The 24,554-nt window shown below is 40.2% G+C and overlaps 1 protein-coding gene across 7 annotated transcripts in view; it reads right to left on the bottom strand.

The window, feature by feature from the left end:
• Positions 1-12,704: 12,704 nt before the first annotated feature.
• The window catches only part of LOC143034460 (protein-lysine N-methyltransferase SMYD4-like), a 185,140-nt gene continuing 173,290 nt past the window's right edge, over positions 12,705-24,554 (bottom strand). For 5 of the 7 annotated variants that reach the window (XM_076200538.1, XM_076200543.1, XM_076200542.1 and 2 more), the window contains 6 exons: positions 23,493-23,715; positions 22,701-22,896; positions 19,676-19,880; positions 18,506-18,662; positions 16,783-16,956; positions 12,706-13,671 (listed from right to left, as the gene is read on the bottom strand). In XM_076200538.1, coding sequence (XP_076056653.1) covers positions 13,447-13,671; positions 16,783-16,956; positions 18,506-18,662; positions 19,676-19,880; positions 22,701-22,896; positions 23,493-23,715 — 1,180 coding nt within the window. In that variant the 3' untranslated portion in view covers positions 12,706-13,446. Of the gene's footprint in view, positions 13,672-16,782; positions 16,957-18,505; positions 18,663-19,675; positions 19,881-22,700; positions 22,897-23,492; positions 23,716-24,554 lie in introns of all 7 variants that reach the window. The other 2 variants (XM_076200540.1, XM_076200539.1) reach the window with 2 other exon arrangements.

Here is a 24,554-nt window from a genome sequence, read left to right as displayed (position 1 = left end):
TGTGTACATAGGCTTGTATACATTTATCATAAGGCAGTGGTGATAATATATCATCTACCCATAGTTGAAAATTTATTGCCTAGGAATAAGTCACCGAAAGTTGTGGATGTGTAACTTAATCAAGCGTATCGAATATACAAGATCGCCTTGAAGGAGCCTGAATCGTGAAAGATTCATGCACGACCTTTTAAAATTGCATCGATCTTGTAAACAGACATTTACGCAAAGCAGTAAGGAGAATCGTTCCTCTTTCGTCTCCATATGGCGTAGTGTCCCGTGACAATGGCAACTGTATTTTTGCTGCTGCTATTGTTTTATCTCGTTTATGCAAAGTTGCGTGAGACTTTACAATTTAACGTATAACGCACACAAGTCGCTAGACATGTCTGCCGACATGCGTTTTGCTTGGTGTCGACATTTATTATGACGAGTACAAACTGCCAAAATTGTCCCTGAGCTCGAACAGGAGTGTCGTGGTTTTGCCGCCAACGCATCCAGAATATATTTTTTAATCTATTTTATTTTATTATTATTCTATTATTTTTTTTTAGTGTTGAATCAAGGATACTTCTACTGTATCCTCGGCAGAATATGAACAACTTTGGACAGAGAACAGGATACTTCGGTCCTGCAGAAAGGACAATTTTGATCTACAGGCGAGAATGGATGGGTACTTACTAAGGTTACAGAAATAAAGTTAAGCTAACTTTTGTAGACACTGGAAAGAATGGGATAGCTATTTGCTAATGTTTGTGTAGATTATGTCGACAGTTGAGTTGCATGTGGGTTTTATGAATAGTGAGAAGAATGTCTTTAACATTTAATTTCGTACTTTCCCCACTGTAGAGATCTTTGTGGCAATAATCGGTAGTGCAGAATAAATCTATCTGAATCCTGGACTTCATGTAAATATGTTATGATAAAATAAATATAAAGCCTTTGAAAAAATCCTTATTTACCTTAAAAAAAAAAAAAAAAACATGAAGAACTAAAGAAACATTAAAAAAAAATGAAAGTAGCAATTGGAACAAAAGTTCCATCACCAAACATTTCAAACAAAGGTTTATAAAATAGGAAGATAATTACTGAGCTACATAAAATACAAGACACATATGCCACCCTACCCTTCAACAATTATGTAGAAAAAGCAATATTCTGTCTATATACCAAAGGCTTTCCCCCTTATAAGAGGTAGCCACATCAAAGGTCAAGTACCCATTCCACTCCCACCTCTCATCTTAGCTCCTCGTGGATGACGGGCCATCCCTGTATCCCGCCCACTGCCCTGGATCAGAAGAAATGCAGCAAGATACAGCAAGTCCACAGCAAGGCTGCTTCACTTAATCACCATCCCCTCGTGCGTCAAAATATCATTTATATATCACCCCCTACGCCCCACCCCCATCCTCCCTTCCTTGTATCACAGTATTATCTATACATCAGAGCTGGGCAAATTACCGCAGGACAAGTAGTGCGTTACCCAAAAAACCTGGGTTGCATTTCTGTCAATGCATTAGTGATTTTAATTTCCTTAGAACGGTCCACGTTCCTGCGTATGTGTGTATACGTGTGTGTGTATATATATATAAGTGTGTGTGTTTGTGTATTTGTGTGTGTGTTAGCATTCCTCACGACCGGTCCTCACCTCGTCACTCACTCTCTCGCATCACTTTTCGGCGTCTCACCGACCTTCTTACCCACAAGTGCCCCCCTGGGACACGTTCGCGTCTACCCAGCTGCGGCGCGACCCAAAGCTTCCTTGAGGCCCACGGGTAGGACAAAACCTCCTTGATGGAATCGCTCGTGGGGCCCGATGACTAACCAGCGCTAAGGTCTGCCGTATGACCATCACACAAAGCTTCCTTCAGGAAGCACACGTGCAATGCCAGCATCGGCCCGTCATGGCTGGCCTGCACCTCGGCCACGTAACACATAACACTGGATTCGTTGAGGAATGCCTACCCTCTGTCTTCCCGAGTCACCGGCGTCAGAACATTTTGCCTCCGACTTCCCACGCAAAACACATGACCTTGCGGCAATTAGGAGCACGGGTTATGACCTGCCCGTGTATATAAGGAGCTGAACGGACGCCGAAGATGCAGAGAGCCTCGGACAGCATACATGATCCTAGCTCGCTGCTCCTTGTTTTCTCTCCTCCCAACCCCCAACTTTGATCCCCGCAAGCAGATCGCCGGAGACACGACTTGAGACACGGTCGTCACCTCCCTTGCTTTCTCGTCCCCCCCCCCACTGGCGCCCAACATTTTATGGTTAAATAAAACCAACTCTATCTCCACCATAGTTTACCTTCATCCAGCCTAACTGGCTGCCCAACATGGGACAGACTACCAGCCATTTGACGGCCCAACATGGGACATACATCACCGGCCTAACAATATGTATATACATATACACACACGCAGAAACGCAAACCGCTGTAAGGACATTAAAATCTGTAATGCATTGCCGGAAAAGCACACCAGATTATTCTGTAACGCACCTGCCCGGTGGTAACACACCCAGCTCTGCTATACACAGCCATTCTCCACTCACCCCTATCTCCTGCCTTCTCACTTATTTGCTCAACAGACATTTTTCCATTTGCTCAACACCCTGTTCGTCCAGCTCATCCTTGCTCGTCCCCTCAAGCTCACTCCCTCCACCTCTGCCTTCCTTACACTTTTTACTAATCTTCAATCATTCTTTACGTGTCCAAATCATCCCAATATTCTCTCATTAATCCTATCTGCCATCTCCCTTTCCACCCTTTGATCCATGTTCTTCAGCCCATACATCAAAGACTTGACAGTGAAAATAAACAAGTACATAAATATACTAAGAAAACACAGGTAATGATCATCTACCTTTTAGTATGAATTTGAACTCTTGTTTTTTCTGCATGTAGCAAGTTCCTTCTGCTATTCCTATGGTTGAGAGGACACCAGTCAATACCTTCTTGATGGAAAATGCCACCACAGCCAGGGCTATAACCTCTGTCCACACTGAGTCAGGCCCATTTGTTATTAAAACTCCCACCATACCCTGCAGTTATCACTGTCAAATGGAATCCTTTGGTTCTAGCCAGATTAAAATCTGTAAAAATACTTGGGTTATTGAGACCTTAGATCATGTTTTGTACTCACAAGTGACAGTTATTACCCTCTGGAGCTCATATAGTCCAATCTTGGAGTAACACTGTGACTTTACAAATACAGTGAGACCTCTCATTAACGGCCGTTAATTAGCTGTGTTTGCAGTGTTTTCGCTGTGTTTTTGGTGCTGTTGGTTAGTGCGTGCAATCACTATGCCACCCAAAAACCACTCCAAAACACCGCAACCACAGCTAATTAACGTCCTTAACAATGAGAGGTCTCACTGTACCATACATCCATCCCTTTGCTTAAGAGGAACAGTGACAGCATTTTTTTTTTTTATGTGGAAGTTTTCATCCCATGTGCAGAGTATGAAATCTGTATCACAGCATGTCAGCCCACAACACTAACCACTACACCAGAAAGCCACAAGTGCTGTATTGAGGGTGAAATAAAACAATGCATTTTCTCAACAAAAACTTTTACTGTATGTTGCCACTACAGTCGAGTGTATGAAAAGGCACTAGAATAAGGCTGAATCAAACAAGGAAATTAATGTCACTGCTACACTGCAAGGAGGAGAGAAGGTACACAAAGATGGTGGGGGAGGAGGAGGAGGAGGAAGAAAGGTGAGGGAAGAAGAGGAACAAAAAGATAGGGAAGAGGAAGATGCAGATGAAAAAAATAAATAATTAAATAAAAAATAAGAGATGACAAAAATGAATAACTGAGAAACAATAAGATGGACAATGACGGTGAGACAAAATTATGATGAAGGGAGAAGCGAAGTTAAGTAACCTACTGGCACAAGGTAAAGGAAGGATGGATGGAAGAAATCCTTGAAAACTAATATAAAAGAGAAGGTAGGAAGGCAGAGGGAGAGCGTCAAGTAGGAGGATGCCTCCATAGAGGCACTTGATGGAGGATGCTGGATCAGAATGCCACAGTGAAAGTGAGAGGTAATACAACAGAAGGTAAGAGGCAATGAACCACAGGAATTACAGCACATGACACTCATAAGTGGGAAAAGGTGCCACCAGTGCACCAAGAAAGAGGTACTGCATTGTGCCAGGAGGTAGGATGAGGCAACCAGTGGTTAGTTACACTGTGGCACTCCCCTACAGAGGTGAAAAATAAAGAGGTTAGGAAGAAAGAAAAAAATAAATAAATAAAAAAAAGGTGAAAGATGAGAAGGAAGAGGAAATTAAGGAGGACGGAGAGAAAAAGCACCGTCAGCAAGTATTGTTGAGACTAAAAAAAAAAAAAAGAAAAAAAAAAAAAAATGAGCATGTTGTAAATAGTTTTAGTTAGTGGCTAGAAAGACTAGACAGCAGACTGAGGCAATAGTCTAGCCCCAGTTTTGCCTTTCAGGGTACACAAAAAAAAAAATTCTCTCCAGTTTCTATCAAATATGCTAATTCTGGTGGCTATGTTTGGAGGGATATACTCTAAACAGCTTGGAGGATAATATTTTGGAGGCTTGGGTTTGGAGGGTCTCTATGTTCAAAGAATTCTTCTTCTTTTGTGACGCAGAAGAATTCAAACCAAAATCATCAAATAGAATCCTTTAAACTTACACTAATTACAGAGTATCTTTACACAGAAGTAAAAAATAAATAATCGTGACTCCCAGGAGCTTGGGTTCTAATGTGAACCAACACTCGATGCATGATCCAATCATTCCATAATTCAATCAAAGTATGATTTGTGTATGTGTCCACCCTGCTCGCAGGTTCCCGTGAAGGAAGCAGCTTTGGCCGAGCTTGACAATCGCATCATCACTATCTTCTATACATACCAACCACAGAGAAGAGGCAAAGAATATACCAAACATACAAAAAAAAAAAAAAAAAGTTGTGCAAACACAAGTATGGTTTATACTTACAAAGAATCTTCGTTTCATATCTCTAACAAGTAATGAAGGGAATGGTCGGGACGAATTTGCATGAGAATAACAAAGCAAAGGGATGAGAAAAGGTGAAGTAAGCACGGAAGAGAGGCAGGAGGAGGGACTCAAGTGAGAGAGGGAGTGGGAGAAAGAGGGAGGAAGGAGAATGGAGGAGAAAGGAGAGTGGAGGAGAAAGGGGAGATGAGGAAGAAGGGGAGATGAGGAGGAAGGGGAGAAGAGGAGGAAGGGGAGACAAGGAGGTAGGGGAGACGAGGAGGAAGGTGAGACAAGGAGGATGGGGAGGGGAAGAGGATAAAAAGGCTGGAGAAGCAACTGTTGATGAAAAGCTATGAAACATGATATTTTTCTATGTATATATAAAAAAGGTTAAGGAGAAGACAGCAAGAAACTTTCAGGGATGGTGATTCAGTACTGAAAACAAAGGGGGTGGGGGGTGAGGCTGGAGTTCAGCGAATGCCAATAAGGAACCAGAGTCAAGGACTGGAGCAAAGGACCGAGTCGCCAGGTAGTCATGGAGTATTAATAGCAGAATGCATCAAGTTCCAGAGTGTAGTCATGGGTCCTAGTCATTGGTGGAGTTATCATAAAGAGTCAGGACATGGAAGGGGGCTTCAAGGGTCATTGTGGTGAGCTGATAGTAAAGAGGACTTTCTGCTGTTGATACCAAGGGTGGGGAGAGAAAGAGAAACAGAGAGAGAGAGAGAGAGAGAGAGAGAGAGAGAGAGAGAGAGAGAGAGATTATCAGCACACCGATTATGTCTTATATTCCTTGGTGCTGCCAAATGATTTTATCTGAGAGGGGAGGGAGACTAAGCTGTGGGAGGCTTTAATGGACTGAGACCAATCTTCTGCCTGAACTCCACCTTTTCAAATGAACATCACCCGATAGTACCCAGAAGTTCTTAGAGCCTTGCAGGGTTGAAGGGATTATATGATACAGTCCTCTTCAAAATAGAAAGGATGGAAGATGTCCTCTGGTGAAGATGGATATTGAAGATAGGCCTCCAAAGACGTGTGGAAGGTAATACGTAACATCAGGTTCAGAGGAACCTCAGGAGTTTCTGATACAGAGACTGACCCATAAGAGGACGAAGGGTGACTTGCGTGGGTAAGACTGTGTGGAGACCTCAAGGATAGAGGTAGGAACCTATCTCAACCTTGGGGACAGAGTAGTGGGAATTTATCTTAATCTTAAGGATGGAGTGGTAGTGGTAGGAATCTACCTCAACCTTGAGGATGAAGGGGATCGGAGCCAACAGCACTGGCCAGTTCCTTGTTTAGTGCCAAAGTGCCAAGGATAGCCAGGGTTTCTTAAGTGTCTTCGAGTAATAGCCCAAGAACAAAAACTCATCCAGAAGCATGGCTAGTTTTGATCATTATTAACTGGCTCAGCTGAAACCACCAAGCCGAGCTGTATGAAGCTTAGTTGGTTCTGGGAACCTGGGCCAGGTTAGGTTACACCAGGGTTTGACTGGGCTACTTGGAAGGACTTTGTTATCTGTGCACCACCTTGACTGAATTCATAGTCAAAATAGTTTCACTATATAGTTCAAAATAGTTCTCACTGTACAAATAAAACATTTGATATTTTGTATTTGATGCAATATTTCTATGCAGTAAAATATTTTTAACTGTGAAGTGAATAACAAGTATAAAAAATATTAGTAATCTGTATGGTTTATTTTCAGAGAAAAAAACCAAGTGCACAGAGACTTTTACTTTAATTTACTGAAGATAATTATGCCATCTGGCGAGTAAAGTGTGCCAACAGGCCTGTACCATAACTGTTATAACTCTGACCTACTGTTGATTCATTGGATTAACTCATTTTACTGCAGCAGTTAATATGTACACTTTATTCTGACTCACCAAGCGGTTTTATTCAATTTAAGATATTGATGCAATGAGTTAATCTCAATCAATTAACTCTCCCTTTGGGGACAGTCATTATATGTCCATCATTCGGACAAGCTTTGGGTGATAAGGTAAGAGATCTTTTGCAGCTAAAAAAAATTAAGATGATGGTAAAGATATAGCTTATGATTCAGCTTATGACCCAAGCAAAGCTGCTGGCTTAAACCCCCTGTCTCTCTTCACTCAGATTTACACCTTGATTGGGGACTTTGAATTCCAGTCATTAGAGACTAGGAATCCATATCTAGAGGCACGGAGCCAGAGGTAGGCAGTTTGAAATCTTACAAGTCAGTGTGTGATGTCAATAATGGCATTCAGTCTTAAATCTCCCCAGAAAAGAAAAGATGAGAAAAAAGAAAAGAAAAGAAAAGAAAGAAAAAAATAAATAAATCCAGTCAAAGATTACTGTCTGTTAGTCCTGGATGACAACCTGTCAATCAAATTATGCTAAACAGGACGAGTCTGAAGATAAGGAGTAGAAAGTGCCTCATAAACAGCCCAGGCAATCCCAAGGAATGGTACCATTATCAAACAAGCATGTATGAAAACTATGAGGAACAAACAGATAAACATAGTATCAACAAATATTAAAGCTCTGCAAGACCCTTTCAGTTTTTATGCAATGCTATGCTAATTACCTTTAGCAATTATTTAACAAGAGCAGACAAACTAACAAATATATATATGCAAGAAGAATTATATGTTGGCCCTGCACCTTCCTATAGAAAACTGAAGGACAGTGGTCTTAATCATGATGGCTAGTCATAAAGATGCTGAAACAAACCTTGAAAAAATTATATAAATAACTAACAATAATAAGTAGTACCTGCAATCATAACAATATTTCCTTCTACCCTATGAGAAGTTTGGCACAAGATGATCTGAGCCCCCCTGTGTATACATTCTAGTTAATTAATCATCAAAGCAAGTAGAATTCCTCTAAATACCATTTCAGACGAGTTCTATGTATCTCTAGATTTAACTTTCAATAGTAAGGTTCCCTGGCAGTCAGACAGGTAGATCTAGTGACTGACTGTACATCTACAACATTGGATTATTATAGCTTACATTAAGGGAGAATAAAATGATATATTATGATGTGGCCTCAGATTCTCCAGGAAGTGGCGTTGAGGCAGACCAGTGGTTAAAATGTTCTTGAAACCAGTAAACCGTTGTGGTGGGGAAGTTGCACTTCTGCAAGATATTGTGCTGTGAGGAGGAGGAAGATGGGGAGGAGAAGTAGGGAGGAGAAGGGAGGAAGGAGGGAGAAATGAAGAATGGAAAAAGGAGGTAGAGGAAGATAATGGAGGAAGAGGAGGAGGAGGAGGAAGAGGAGTAAGAGGTGACCACTGCTACTCTACAGAGGCGTGTCACCATGTATTACAACACTATAGTGCTACTCTTAAGATTCTTCAAGTCTTACACTGCTAGAGATACACATCACTATGTATATAAATATATATATTTACATGCATATATTTGAAAACATACATATACATACATATGTGCATATATACACATATATACACATGTGTGTATGTGTGCATGCATGTATGCATTGATATATGCATGTGTATGCTCACATGTAACTATACACTGGTTACAGAAAAATCTTTCATAATTTTCCAGCTTTTATGTCGTTCTGTTTGTACAACCTGAACAAAGTGCTCAGTATCAAATGACGATGTCAACTGAGGCAGGCCATTATCAGCAAACTACATAACTGTGTGGGCAATTTGCACCCTGTGTCACGCAGTTTTCATCCAGAGGAGGGTAGCTCATGCCCTGCATAGGGAAAATATAAATTCAGCATATAAATGTGTAGAGGGCACTGTTGTGACCTCGGGTCAAGCCCTGCAGCAACTTCATTGGCAGCAGAGTCGTCGTTTCTACGTTTCAGAGCGTTTTTGATATGCAGTTACCAAGTCACATCCATGGAGAACCTTCATGTGAACTGTCCAATGATAGCAGTTTCCTGTCGATCTCTTCACCAAGTCTTTTGGGAAACAAAAATGTCAGATGTTCTGGAAGCAGTTGAACTCCACTCAGTGTTTGATGAGATCAGTGGCTGTATCTCCTTCCCAGGTGGAAAGGACTCTGTGGATTCACTTTCTACCAGCAGTGTGGCTGTTGTAAACGTGTTGAAGTAGGGTACCACTCTGAGGGCAACTGACCACATCTTACTGAAATGAGTTTGATGAGAAGAAGAATAAGGAGAAGGAGGAGGAAGACCATCTTCCTCTGCCTTCTGCAGCAACACTGAAGGAAACTAACAGGATCATCTGAACAGTCAAACTGGTTGCATTGAGGGAGGGACTGGTTACCCACACCTCTTTCAGATACGATACCCATGTTCCTTCTTTACCCTGTCTCTGTTTGCCAAGTTTCGTCACTGTCAATTCTGACAGTTTAGTTGACACTTTAGCATATTCTGGGGCCGTGGGCTTTATCTGACCCAAACAAGCTCATCTCCACAGGGTCATTTTTTCATCATCTTTATCTCCTAAACAGTTTTCTTAACCTATGGTGCTCCTAACTGTCATTTTAATTAATATTACCCTCATCACCATCATCACATTCACAATCATTACCATCATCATTATCATTATAAGTTACATTATTATTGTGCCAACAAATATTGCTGTCATCATTGTGGTTGTCATTTTCATCCTTATCATTTTCATTGAAGGGATCAATGATGGATATAATCATGGGGGCCCTGCAAAATGGACAAAGGAGCTGCCCATTTTCAAAACCTGTCAACCTCCAAATCTCCATCAAGAGGTGCTACCCTGGTGGGTTGTCACTCTCTCTCTGGATTGGGACCCAAGAACTCTCTCTATTAACTGTATTTCTTACACCTTTTCACACATGGAGAGCTGACAACTTGTGGCCGCTCCCCTTCTCCTATCACTTTCAGATAATGACATAAGAAACAGTCCTGCACTAATACAACAAACAACAATCTAAAATTCTTGGAGAGATCTGTGGGAGGACCTGTAGGGGGCTGCAGGTTTTTCATTTGTGAAACTCAAGGCAACAATTAGTATCATTAACATTATTCATCACCGATACCGAGGTGGTATCATTATCATTATTACCATGGCTGTCATTGACTGTGTTATCACCAGTGTTGTTGTCATTGCCACCATTATGGTGACAATTTAACAATTAAGTTTCTCTACAGTCTTCCCTCCCACTATCACCACCATTACCATATTTATCATTACCTTCATTATTACCAGTCCCTACCACCAGTCAGTACATCTTATTGATTACTGCCTTTACCACCAACACTTCTGTTTCCATTGTCATCATCTGTCATCACTGGTACCAATTTCACTGTCATCCCCATAAACAGCAGGAGCATCATCACAAGACATCCTCCCTCATCTTTGTTTATCAATGTCATAGTCATTCTTGGTGACATCCCAAATCTCAACAGGTATGTTGGGCTAATGTAAACATAAGGATAATGCACTTGAACACTATAGTGGGGGACAAGCTTAATGTCACATTTCCCTGCATGTTGTAAAAGGCAACATAAAAGGAGCAGTGCATGGGGAAAAGGGACTTATTCTTCTATCAAGTGAAGAAATATATGCTTTGATTAAGCTACCCTATTTAAATGGGGAATTCTGTCCTTTGTATATATATGAATCCAATCTTATAAGTACACCAAGTAGGCATGAACAGTACCTCAATGACTCGATACCTGTGAGTGTTAAGGGTATTAAAATATCCACCTGGATTGAAAGTTACTTTATGTCCTAATAAAGGACAAATAAGAGCTGATTTGGAGCTTTCATCAGTCCTCCTACATGCAGTCCCTGATCAACCTTCGAGTGGCAGGATGACAAGAGCAATATCAACAACAACAACTGCAATAATGATAATAGTGATGATTGTAACAAATTTAATAGTTCACACTGATGATTACGGTAATCATTAAACATTGTGATAATTAGTATTCCATGATAAAACTTAAGCCTCTGTCCATAGAGACAGTCAATCTGTACATGATGACAGTGATGATGACAAAGATTAATTTAGTCATAAAATTGACTTTACTCGTATATTTACTTTTGGTTGCTCTATTGGCATTAATGTGCATAGCATTGCTACTTCTCCTTGAAGAGCTGTATTATTAATAGCGGATATAGCGTAAATGATATCTAATTGTGAAATCTATGAAGTCAACTCCCCACTCTTCCACTGAAGCAGCAAAGGCCTGTTGATATGAAACCACACACCCGACATTTCTTTTACCAAAAATGTCCGTCAAATAAAATATGACGAGTTCTGGACCTATCAATCAAGAAGTAAAGATGAAAAAGAGATACTTGTTTCCTATAGGCTGGAACATTGTGCAGTACTAAACCACAGTTCCTACTGGCTGGAGTATTATGGCAAGTTGTTCCTTTCAGAACATTTACTTTACACGAGAGCAACAGTTGTCTATGCTAGCGCATTGTGCCACCAATTAGACTTCTATTTATTTTTGTTGGCTGAAGCACTACAATGATAGGAAAGAGGAGCCTTGATAGCTTAAGCACTCTGGTATCATTGTGTTCATCGAGGCTGAGGCATTTACGGCACTGTCAAAACTGTCCTGCAACTGGCTGAAATATTACATTATTAAAGCCTTGTGCTCTTACTGACAGAAGCAGAATGACGTCAACAGAATCTCACATTAGTGAGAGGTAGTGTCTTCTTGTTGATAACCTTTTCCTTTTTTTTTTAAAGTTACAGTATCTACCTTTGAAAGAATTGAATCTTCTTTATAAATGGCTATGGACTGATAACAAGGCGGGAAATTCTGCATTGGTGGTCTATGGCATCACTGACACATTATGGATATCAGTGCTGGACTTAGTCATAAACAGTGGTAGGGAGAAAATGAAAATGAAAAATAATGCATATTATCACTCGCTACATATTACTTTTGGTGTTCATTTCCTCACTCATCACAAACTAGCACTTTTTTTTCTTTTCTAAACACGACAGAAAAAAAAAAAAAAAAGTACATGATCTTGAAACAATATACATGGTCATGATGCTACCTACATATTACATTGATTTTTTGTTTGATTAATTGAAAACTGCTTTTCCCAGTCTCAGCCCCAACTCCAATGTCTCCAGCCCCTCTTATACCTCATTTACATTCCCCTACTCAGCATTTATATATCTTTCCAAACATTTACTCACCTGTTTCTCCAATCATGTCAATGAACTATATATATATATATATATATATATATATATATATATATATATATATATATATATATATATATATATGTGTGTTTGTGTGTGTGTTGAGACATTGTGGCGTATTGAAAAAGGTGGAAAGGGAAAGCCACAGGTTTGGATCTCATTTTTTAGCTTTATTCCTGACCGGTTTCACTCTTAGCTTCTTCCTCTGAAGAACCTAAGAGTGCTTTCCCTTGCCACCTTTCTTTTATATATATATATATATATATATATATATATATATATATATATATATATTTATATATATATATATATATATTATATATATATATATATATATATATATATTATATATATATATATATATTCATATATATAAATATATATATAAATTATATATATATATATTATATATATATATATATATATATATATATTATACATATATATATATTATATATATATATATATATATATATATATATATATATATATATATATATATATTATATATATATATATATTATATATATATATATATATATATATATATATATATATATATATATATATATATATATATATATATTACACACACATATATATGAAGATTTTCTCTTATGCATACTTCATTAAAACAGATGACTAATTGTGCATCTATTATTTTCTTAAAGGTTTTCTATATGCCCACTACAAAGCCCTCTGTGAGGGGCACAGTCATAGCCTCCAATAGGGGGGGGAGGAGTGTGTGATGTTAAACCATACCTTACTATGGACTTATGTTTGTTTGAAAAGAAGTTAATGACTTTACTATAGGTAGTTTATGTTTGCTATATTGCAATTTTGAGTTCAAGACCCTTCTTTAGTAGCTCTGGAGATATTCTATCTGGTCAGACAGAATATCCCCAAAGCTACAGAATAAGTGGTCTTGAACCCAAAATTGTGATATAGCAAATATGTCCACCTACAGTGAAGTCATAAACCTCCTTTCAAAGGAACATTACTCCATAGTAAGGCATATGGGAAGTACCTTAAAGAAAATAATAAATGCACAATTAACCATCACTTTTGATGAACTATATATGTGTATATATATATATATACATATATAATATACACACACACACACACTCACACACATATATATGTATACACAAACATATTATATATATATACATATACATATGTGTGTGTGTTTATCAAAATCCATCAATTCCCTTCCCTCCCTCCCTCCCACTTTACTTATTGATTTGTTAAATTTGTGTTTGATAATAATATATTATATAAACTATTTTCTAGATCTTGGTCAGACTCCATCTACTTCTTGGATAGTCTGCTTGATTCTTGGTCACCCATCACTCTGAGGTTTCCCTGGTGGAGTAGACACCTCATGAGAGCCTCCTGGGTGAGGTGGTAATCCTTGTAAGGTGGGTACAAGGCCGTGTCCAGCTGTCGGAGGTTCTCCATCAACAAGGACGTGGCCTTTTCCAGGTTGAAGGCCTCCATTTCTTTGCAGGCTGCCTTGAAGGTCTGTTCCGTGTTCTGTAAGAGAGAAGGTAGAATTTGTATTTCAATGCTGATGATCAACATTTCTATCATTGCGAACAATATTGCACTGATGTGGTGTTGTTCAGGTGGTAGAGACAAGATAAAGTAGCATGAAGGACACGTGTTAAACAAGAGGATTACGAGGGGAACAGAGGAAGTGATTGTGGAAGAGCTGTGTGGGTTTAGAAGATGGTTTGTAGATAATGTTTCTATGGTAAATGATTTTGTTTACCATTACAAACTCTCCTCTCTCTCTCTCTCAGGTCTAAAACAGTGCCTCTTTATGGATGATTTCTTGATGAAGGGAATTCAATGTCATATGCCCTTACTACAAACTTAATTTGCAACCAAACTGCCTCAAATAAACCCCACTCCTGACCTCTTGCCCAAGTGGCAACATTCTAAAGTGCTCAGCCGGTAAGTGACCTACTTGGACTTGTATGTGAAAGTTGTTTATCAAAAAGTACATACATACATATACCAAAGGTCCCCCTACACAGGGGGGTAGCCAAAAAGAAAAAGGCATAGAAACCACTCCCACCCATACTATTTCCTATATATTCCACTCCCCCCCACCCTCCCTCTCATCTTGGCACCTCCTGGATGACGGGTCATCCCTGCATCCTGTCCACTGCCCTGGGTCAGAAGCAGTGTCGCAAGACATAGCACATCCACAGCAAGGCCACTTCATAAATTCGACAACCTCCCCCTCTCCATCCCCTTATGCAGAAAAGGAGAAGATGGGGAGAAATCACTTCGGGCTGTGTCCAATTTTTTTCTCATACATACTTCCTCACCCCCCACCCACTCCCCCTCATGCATCACAGCATCATCTATACACAACCCCTCTACATTCACCCCTATCTTCTGTCCTCTCCCGTCCTTCCTCCACAGATATTTCTCTCTTTTGTAATGCCCCTTTCACCCCATCCATCCATCTCATCCTAGGACGCCCCCTCATATTCACTCCTTCCACCTCTGCCTTCCACACTTATTTTACTAATCTTTCTTCACTCATTCTTTCCATGTGTCCAAACCATCCTAATACTCTTTCATCAACCCTATCTCCCAGTTCCCTTTCCACCCCTGTTCTCCTCCTCACCTCCTCATTTCTCACTCTATCCAGTCTAGTAACCCCTATCATACTTCTCAGACATTTCATCTTAAACACATTCAAACTCCTTCTCTCTTCCTCTCTCACGTTCCATGTTTCTGCCCCGTACAAAGCTGTTGGCACAATCACTTCTTCATATATATATCAGGAAAAATACAATTGGAACCAAAGAAGTAAAGAAAGTAGGATCCGAAAAAGATTTGGGAGTAATTATCACGAACGACTTGTCCTATGATATACAGATTAACAAAATTGTCGGGAGACTTACAACTTGCTAAGATCAATAAAAGTGGCGTTTACATACTTGGACGAAGACATGATGAAAAAAATATTGGTTACATTGATAAGGCCTAGATTAGAGTATGCAGCGACATTGTGGTCCCCCAGTACCAAAAAGAATATAAAGAAAATAGAAAGAATCCAAAGAGCAGCTACAAAAATGGCACCTGCACTTGCAAACCTATCATACGAAGAGAGATTGGCTAAACTGGAGTTACCGACACTGGAGCAAAGAAGAGAGAGAGGTGACCTATTGACCATCTACAGAATCATGAAAGGCACAGAGGTACTCGATAGTGAGAACTTACTTAACTGGGACAAAAGAAACACAAGAGGACATGGAAAGAAAATAAAAAAACATAGCTATAGAAGAGAACTGAAGAAAAACAGTTTTCCTCATAGAGTTTTGGACACTTGGAACAAACTGGACAATGAAATAGTATGCGCAAAAACCATTCATGAGTTTAAAAACAAACTAGACACTGCAAGATACAAAGGTGGGACAACACGAGCATAGCTCCCCTTCCCGCAAAATACAACTAGGTAAATACAACTAGGTAAATATAACCTCCTATTAGCATCCATTCCCAGATGTCTATTTCTCATTACACTTTTCAATCCACCAAAAAGTACATACTTTTGATTTAATAACATTTCTACGAGTCTCTGCCATTTCACTTATCCACCATTATAAACAACTGGTGATTGTTCCCCCCCTCCTACGACTATAAGCTACTGATCCAGTGACAGTCCCTTGACACCCGACAAACATATAAACAAGTTATTCAGAGAGACCTACAATTTATTAAGATAAATGAAAGTGGCCTTCGATTACATGGATGAGGAGATGGTTAAGAAATTAATTGTTACATTGATAAGACTGAAATTAGAATATGCTATATCAATGTGGGCACCTATCACAAAGAAAAACACAAGGAAATTAGAAAGAATCCAAAGAGCGGCAACAAAGATGGCACCCATACTATCAAATTTGACATATGAACAAAGATTGGAAAAATTACAGCTGTCAACATTAAGCGGCCCATACACAATCAATTATATTGTGCAATTTCATTGTCAATACTCTGAATTGACAATTAAATTGACCGTGTATGGGCAATATATCGCCCATACACAGTCAATTTAATTGTCAATTCAGAGTATTAACAATGAAATTGCGCAATATATTTGATCGTGTATGGGCCGCTTTAGAGCAGAGAAGGGAAAGAGGCGACTTGTTGACCATTTTCTGAATTATGAAGGGGATGGAATTCTTGACAGAGATGACCTATTAAATGGGACAAAAGAGAAACAAGAGGACACACTAAGAAATTAACCTGTTACAGAAGAGACCTGAAAAAGAACAGTTTCCCGCACAGAGTGATCGATGTCTGGAACGGGCTGAACAGTGAAACAGTAAATGCCAGAACTATACATGAGTGGAGAGATACGAAAACGGGTCATAACGAGCATAGCTCCCGTCCCGTAAAATACAACTAGGTAAATACTAATATTATGCCGACATCAGTCTGAAGTTTCTTCCGAGGAAGATCCATGGGAAGGCTTAAGGACCAGCATCAGTTGCTGTGAGGTTATGGGTAGACAGAAGAACTCGGGGCAACATTTATTATTATAATAATTTCACTCAATTGTAAGCAGTGCTTCTCCCACTTATGCACATCCATTTTCTTTTCCCACTTTGATCTCTTTACCTGAAGGTTCTTCAAGGTGGCCAAGATGTTTGTCTGGTCGCCACATTTATCGCACTTGACGAAGGGCGTTAGTGTGTCAGCTGGAACAGCCATCTGTGCCGCACACTTGTGGCACTTGAGATTGAGCTTGCTGTTGTCCATATCCCTGAACATTGGCCAGTTATCCTTGCATGGCTGCAAAATGAGAGGCACCTTAGTGGCCAATAGAGGAGGAACTCAAAAGTAAGGTGTTCTTAAAGTTATGTTTTTATACATCAAGAGGTATCAAAATATGGGTTTTGGGGAGCACTGAGTGAGTCATCCTTCCTTCCAAGCCACCTACCCCTCTTTTTTTTTTTTTAATACATAAATACAATACATACACATACCAAAGGCTATTTCCCCCTTACAAGGGAGGTAGCTAAAGTCAAAAGCATAAAATCCACTCCCACCCATTTCATCCCCACATACTCCACTCCCATTAACCATCCCTCCTGCCCTCCTTTCTTTTCTTGTATAAATACATACATATACCAAGGCTTTTCCCCCTTACAAGGGAGGTAGCACAAAAAAAAATCATTCCCACCCATTCCATCCCTAAATATACTCCACTCCCCTCCACCCTCCCTCTTATCTTAGCACCTCCTGGATGACGGGTCATCCCTGCACCCTGTCCACTGCCCTGGGTCAGAGGCAGTGTTGCAAGACACAGCACATCCACAGCAAGGTGGCTTCATTAAATCGGTGAGCCCCCTCTCCGTCCCCCCATGCAGAAAAGAAGACAGGGAGAAATCCCCTTGGGCTGCATCAAATTTTGCTCACACATACTACCTCACCCCCCCATCCCCCCACCCATTCCACCTCATGCATTACAACATCATCCATATACAACCATTCTCCATTCACCCCTGTCCTCTCCCATCCTTCCTCAACAGACATTCCCCTTTTCCCCAAAGCCCCCTTCACCTCATCCATCCATCTCATCCTAGGACATCCCCTCATGTTCACTCCCTCCACATCTGCCTTCCACACCTCTTTTACTAGTCTTTCTTCACTCATTCTTTCTATGTGTCCAAACCATCTTAATACTCTTTCATCAATACTATCTCCCAACTCCCTTTTCACCCGTTCTCCTCCTCACCTCCTCATTTCTCACTCTATCCAGCTTAGTAACCCCCATCATACTTCTCAGACACCTCATCTCAAACACATTCAAACTCCATGTTTCTGCCCCATACAGTGCTGCTGGCACAATCACTCCTTCATACAGTCTCCTCTTAGCATCCATTCCCAAATGTCTATTCCTCATTACACTTTTTAATCCACCAAGGCATTTACTCACTTCTCTCAATCTACATTCTACCTCCACCTCCACTCCACCCTTTCCTGCCACATTTGCATCCAAGTATCTAAAACTGTCCACTTCCTCCAGTCGCTCTCCCTTAATGCTCACTTCCAGTCTGCTGCCACTTTCACCCCTTGTACATCTCGTCACCTTACTTTTACCCACATTTATCTTCAGCTTTCTTCTTTCACACACTCTCCTGAACTGTCACCAACTTCTTCAATCCCTCCTCCGATCCTGCCACAAGCGCAGTGTCGTCCACAAACAACAGCTGGCTCACCTCATATAAACAAATACATATATATATTAATAAATAAATACAAAAATACAGTCTGACAGCCTGTGATAACCAAATTCAACCTAAAATCCTATAAACAATAATTACAGGTTCTGACCTACCTGGCAAGCACAATCAAACCAATACCGGTCAGCCAACTGTGCCTTCCGGTCAGAGGTCGGTTTGGTGCTGAAGGAAGGACCGTAGTTCTCTGGGATGAGGGTGCCCTTGCTGATGGGGCGGACAGCCCTTGTGATGACCCGAGTGCCACTGAAGTACCTGTGGGAGATGTGCCGTCAGTGTACAACAAATGGTCAGATTGTCTTGTTCCATGTTATCGTGACTATTGCCTGAAGTTTCACTGACTGGAAACCCACAACCCCACAGTAGCTGGCAATGGTCCTCAGGACTTCCTGTAGGTCTCTCTGGGAATAAGTTTTAGACTTGTCTATTTTGTATTAGTGTGGGATGGCTTCTGTATCACTGGCCTATAGCAGTGCAAGGGATCAGTGGCCCACTGTCAGCTTTCCTTATGTGACAAGAATGAGAAAATGAAGTTGATACAGAGAAGTCCTGGGCCCCATCCACAAACAGTATTTTCATGCACCTCCAGGTGCAGGTGAGGGTGTTGGTGGTTTCCTAAGATTCTCTCTGGCATTTACAAATTAGTCGTCCAGCATTAATCTACACTATTACTAATGGGAAAATATATATATCATCCCAAAGATATACAATATTTCATCTCTATCCCCCTCAATTTGGGGTACCCAGAACAAGTCTTATGTCCTCAATATTCTAGGAACTAGCGACGTCCAGATGAACCTGAGTTGTCTATTATATCTTTATGATAAGAGGTTCATCTCCACTCACAAAAAAAAAAAAATAATAAATAAATAAATAAATAAATAATAATAAAATAAAAATAAATAAATAAATAAAATAAATAATGCTGATAACTAGCTTTTATTATCCTTCTTTTTAGTGTCCTCAGCTTCTCTTTGTCCCCCTCTGATTCCACCTTTTCCATGCAATACTGACCATAGATAGAAGTGCCAGTAATTTTGTGTATGCATGTTTCAAAGAATGAGTATATGCATATGCATGAGGCATCTAAAACAGAAAGGGGAATACGCTGGCATTATGCAGGAACCATTTTGCCTCATAACATCAAATGCTTTGAGAACCATGTTTCATATTGATGAGGTGTTGCATTTACCCCTTTCTTTTCTAGACGCCTCACGTGTTCCTTGCTTACGACTAAGAAAGCAGACACTCGCTCCCTCTTGCCTTACCTAATCATGGCCGAGTGGCAGGAGTGGTTAAAGAGGGCAAGGGTTGGGTAGATGGCAGCACCTAGACTCTCATTTTTGGCGCACTCTAGAGTTCGGGGTCCCTGGAGCTGGAATTCAGAAACTTCGTGGGCATTGAACTGGATGATCTGCAGGAACCTCAACAGAAGACCTCCCACAAACTGTTCTGCTTCTGTCAGCTTGTCGCCTGCAGGGAGTGAGAAAGAAGAGACGGTGGTTGGGGGATATGGAAGAGGGGGAGAAGATAATGATGACTGAAAATGTGCAGCCCGGGTAGACATTGCCCTCGTCTTCCGAGAGCTCTTAGGTCCTCCATCAAGAGAAAGCATTTTCATGTGCAAGAAGAACTGCATTTGAAAGGAACTGTCTGACCACTACAGTTCCTCATATCAAGGTGTACTACATTGTATTAACAAGGGGTGGAGGCCCTACTTCAGTCATGTAATCTTATCCTGATTCCCATAAATATTTTGTTTGCTTTTGTAGGTATTATAAGGTCCAACCCCCAACCATTCATTTGTCACTTGACAAAATGTCCCACATTTAACCCTCGGACTGCTCAATGTTTGCTGCATGAATAATATCATCTAAAAGCAGCCATTGTTGCAAAAGCTTATTGTGATAGTATAATCACCTTCAATGTGGTGGTATTCCTCACAATTAAATAAAATCATATGGATCTCAAATTTGTATGTATGAACCAATAGCCTAGTATAAAGGGAGGCATTGATTTGTCTTAACACTGCAGGAGAAAAAACACTGAAACCAGGAACCCCAAGTCACCTCTTCCCACTCCATTTTAAAAACTTTTTACAAGTCAAAGTTTCCAGCGACTCCTTAAAACAAAAAATACAAAAAGGGTGACCCTCTGTCCCTTCACCTTCTGCAACATTCATGGGAATGCAGCAGTGGCATTCTTAACCCCACTGCCATAGGGGCACATATATCTAACTTGTTTACAATGTTAATTAACACACAGCAATTGCAAGCAGTATAAAGTTGCTAGGGACAGCCTTGGCATCTTTTCTCTCTAGAAGCTTCTAGGAGACATTAATAGGGAGGCATGCATGAGGACACACACAAATATTACATTCATTAACCCTTGCACTACCAGCTTCCATTAGATAAATAACATGGCCAACAGCCAAATTAAACTTAACAAATTGACCTTAGCAGTGGTAGGGTTAATTACTTACACTATTCACTGATGTCAGAGTTGTTAAATACACACACACAAACTCTCCTTCAGGATTTAAGGTTTTAGGAGAGAGATGGAGAGTGAAAGAGAGGGAGAAATTGAAAGAGGAAGAGAGAGAAATAGAGAGAAAGATTGGAGAGGTAAAAAGAAAGAAAAAAGAAGAAAATAATGAGGCACCCATAAGTAAGAGTATGCATGTTTTTAGTCTGCCTGTCTGTCTGTCTGTCCATCTGCCAGAGGCATATCTGAATGGGGATACAAATAATTCACTTCCAGCAGAACTTTAAATATATCTCAAGATGTCTTTAACCAAACAGTATATAAAGTAACATCCTTCCATATGGCAACAACCTCTATATCTTATTCTGGCTGATCCATACACAGCCATTCTCCACTTACCCCTATCTTCTGCCTTCTCCCTTCCTTCCTCAACAGACATTCCCCTCTTGCTCAGCACCCCTTTCACCTCATCTCATCCTTGGTTGCCTCTACATGTTCACTCCATCCACCTCTGCCTTCCACACTTCTTTTACTAGTCTTTCATCACTCATTCTTTCCATGTGTCCAAACCATCCCAATACTCTTTCATCAACCCTATCTCCCATCTCCTTTTCCACTCATGCTCTCCTCCTCACCTCCTCATTTCTCACTCTATCCAACCTTGTAACCCCTACCATACTTCTCAGACATTTAAACAAAAAATAGAATAAATAAATAAATAAACAAATAACAATGATACAAACACCAAGGGCTTTTTTTTCCCTTTACAAGGGAGGGAGCCAAAATCAGAAGGCATAATTCTACTCCCACTCATTCACCACAATATTATATATAAAAATTACATACACATACCAAGGGCTTTTTCCCTCCTTACAAAGTCAAAAGGCATAATTCTACTCCCACCCATTTCATCCCCACATACTCCACTACCATTCATCACCCCTCCCTCCCTCATTTCTTGGCTTCTCCTGGATGGTCATCCCTGCATCTCACCCACTGCCCTGGGTCAGAAGCAATGCAGCAAGACACAGCACATCCACAGCAAGGCCAATTTATTTAATTGTTGACCCCACCCCCCTCTCCATCCCTTCATGCAGAAAAAGAGATGTGGAGAAATCCCTTCAAGCTGTCAAAATATCATTCACACATACTCCCTAAACATCCCATCCCCCACCTATTCCCTTCCATGCATCTTAGTATCATCCATAGACAACCATTCTCCACTAATCTTTATTTTTTGTCTTCTCCTTTCTTCAACAGACATCCAATTCTTTCCCAATGCCCCTTTTAGCCCATCCATCCATCCATCTCATCCTTGGTCACCCACTCATGTTCATTGCCTCCACCTCTGCCTTCCACACTTCTTTTACTGATAAATTTATATATATATATATATATATATATATATATATATATATATATATATATATATGTATGTATATATATATATAAAATTGGGTGTCACCATAGTGGAGGAAGTTAAATTAAGTTACCACAATTTCCAGTCTGCTCTGCCTCGTCTCAAAAAGCTCAAGGTATGTCTACGGTTAAATGCCTATATTTACCTAATTGTAGTCTGAAATGTGTCTACATATGTACTGTTCTGGTGTCTTTGTCCAAGTCCTTGTGGTTATTTGTTTTAAGTGTCTTAAGTGTCTAAAGGTCTGTGGTTAATTGTCCTTGTCTATGCATGTTTACGTATCTCTATCTAAAGTATCTCTGTCTACATGTGTCTGTCTGTCTACCCACCCCTGCCGCCGTGTCTACTGCGACAGACAGGAGCCTACAGAAGCTCGAGTGTTAGTTCACCTCGCCTCCAACACGCACCGGCGTGGCTACCCTCCCCCTCGAAGTATTTGGTCTTCTTCAGTGCCTTGATCAGGAAGACCGTCATCACAGTTCGGTGGAAGAAATCCTCTGGTGTTCGGTCTTGGGAGTGGCGCACCAAGTTGTAGATCCTCAGGAAGTCTGTTGGGTCATAGACCTCTTTGTTGTTGACGGTGGTCTGCAGGAACCAAACGAAGTAGTTCAGTAAAGTACATTGCAGTTACTTTGAGTTCAGTATGTTTCACATTCCACATGTTTACAGACTTTCAGTGATGGTAGTGCAAATATGACCACAATATATCAGTAGTGAAGGTCTTTTGGCCAGAGCCTGTGAGGGAGATCCATCTCCTCAATACTTTGTGTTATAATCCTCTGAAACCGAGCTAACCAGCAATGACAACAACAACAACAAAATGTGGTTATAGTTTGTGATCACTGGTAGCAGTTACACAGTGGTGTTTGTAATGGTTGTAGTTGTTGTTGTTCTAGTGAAGGGTTAGTGGTGTTATTATTAGTTGTTGTTGCACTAATTGTAATTATAGCAGTGGCAGAAATAACAGAAGTGGTTGTGGTAGTAGTAACAAAGGCACAATCACCGTCTTCACCACCACCACCAATACTACCACTCCATGATTATCACCACCATCATCATCTTCATCAACACCACCAGTAGGAGCACTACCACCACCACCACCCCATCATAATCATCACCTGTACCATTATCATCATCACCCTCACCATAATCATCATCACTATCACCATCACAACTAATACCTCGGGTAAGTTGTCCTGAAGCTGTTCCCGGAGGCCCATGAAGAAAGCAAGAGGGTGTTTGGTGAGCATCCGGAAAGCCAGGAAGCAGTTGATGGACATTCCAGACCCATGGAGGAGGTCCAGGATGGGGCACTCGACTTCATGGAAGTAAGACTTGCTCCTGCACTCCGAAGAACAGAAGACAACTCCAGAGCACTTCTTACACGGGATCTGAGCCTTTGTGCTACCAAAGAACCAAAAGGAGTCAGCGTGGCAGCAGGTGAAATACATACTAAAGTTGTCAAAATGGAATGAAAAATTTAATCAATATAGGCTCAGAGGGTTCCCCATTGACTGAATAAAATCACCTGGCAACAGACAATAAATGTCGAATTCATAAAATGCTGTGAAAGGGTAAACTTCAAATTTCCAGACAAAGAATATCAGCCACTTTGTCACAACAGCAAAAGGTCTAACAAATGTTTTCAAATTCCTTAACATCTTAAGTCCACGAACCATACCATTTGAATAATATTGCCTTGTGCTATCCATAACCAAATCTATGAAGCTTGTCATTTGACTGAAAAGTTTGACTGAAAAGTTTGACTGAAAAGTTTGAAAAGCCACTGATTAGAATCCACTTTTCAGTGGCCCAAAATCCTCTGGTGTTGGAAATAAACCCATTAACCACTGGGCTAAAATTGAAAGACATAACCTCTCCCCTCAACCTTCTTTCTCTATCTTTTCTTCTTCTTCTTCAAAACAGGAAAAATCAAGAGGAATTTGACATTTTAAAGAATCATACAGGTTACCAAAGACAGAAACTGAAAATCCAAGATATATATATATATATATATATATATAAACTACAAATTAATGTCGTAACACATTAGTAAATTTCAACAAAAACCCACTGTGTTGGATAAGAAGAAATGAAATAAATAGATTCAATATATTTCTATCACGGACTTCGTATTCCACTGAAGAGGATCACAGTCCGTGATCGAAATATATGGAATCTATTTATTTCATTTCTTCTTATCCAACACAGTGGGTTTTTGTTTATATATATATATATATATA

Source organism: Oratosquilla oratoria, chromosome 17 (assembly GCF_046742065.1).
Source record: "Oratosquilla oratoria isolate Oo_2021 chromosome 17, ASM4674206v1, whole genome shotgun sequence".
Classification (NCBI taxonomy): domain Eukaryota; kingdom Metazoa; phylum Arthropoda; class Malacostraca; order Stomatopoda; family Squillidae; genus Oratosquilla; species Oratosquilla oratoria.
Note: the sequence above shows the minus strand (reverse complement) of the source record. Positions and strands in the feature narration are given on the sequence as shown.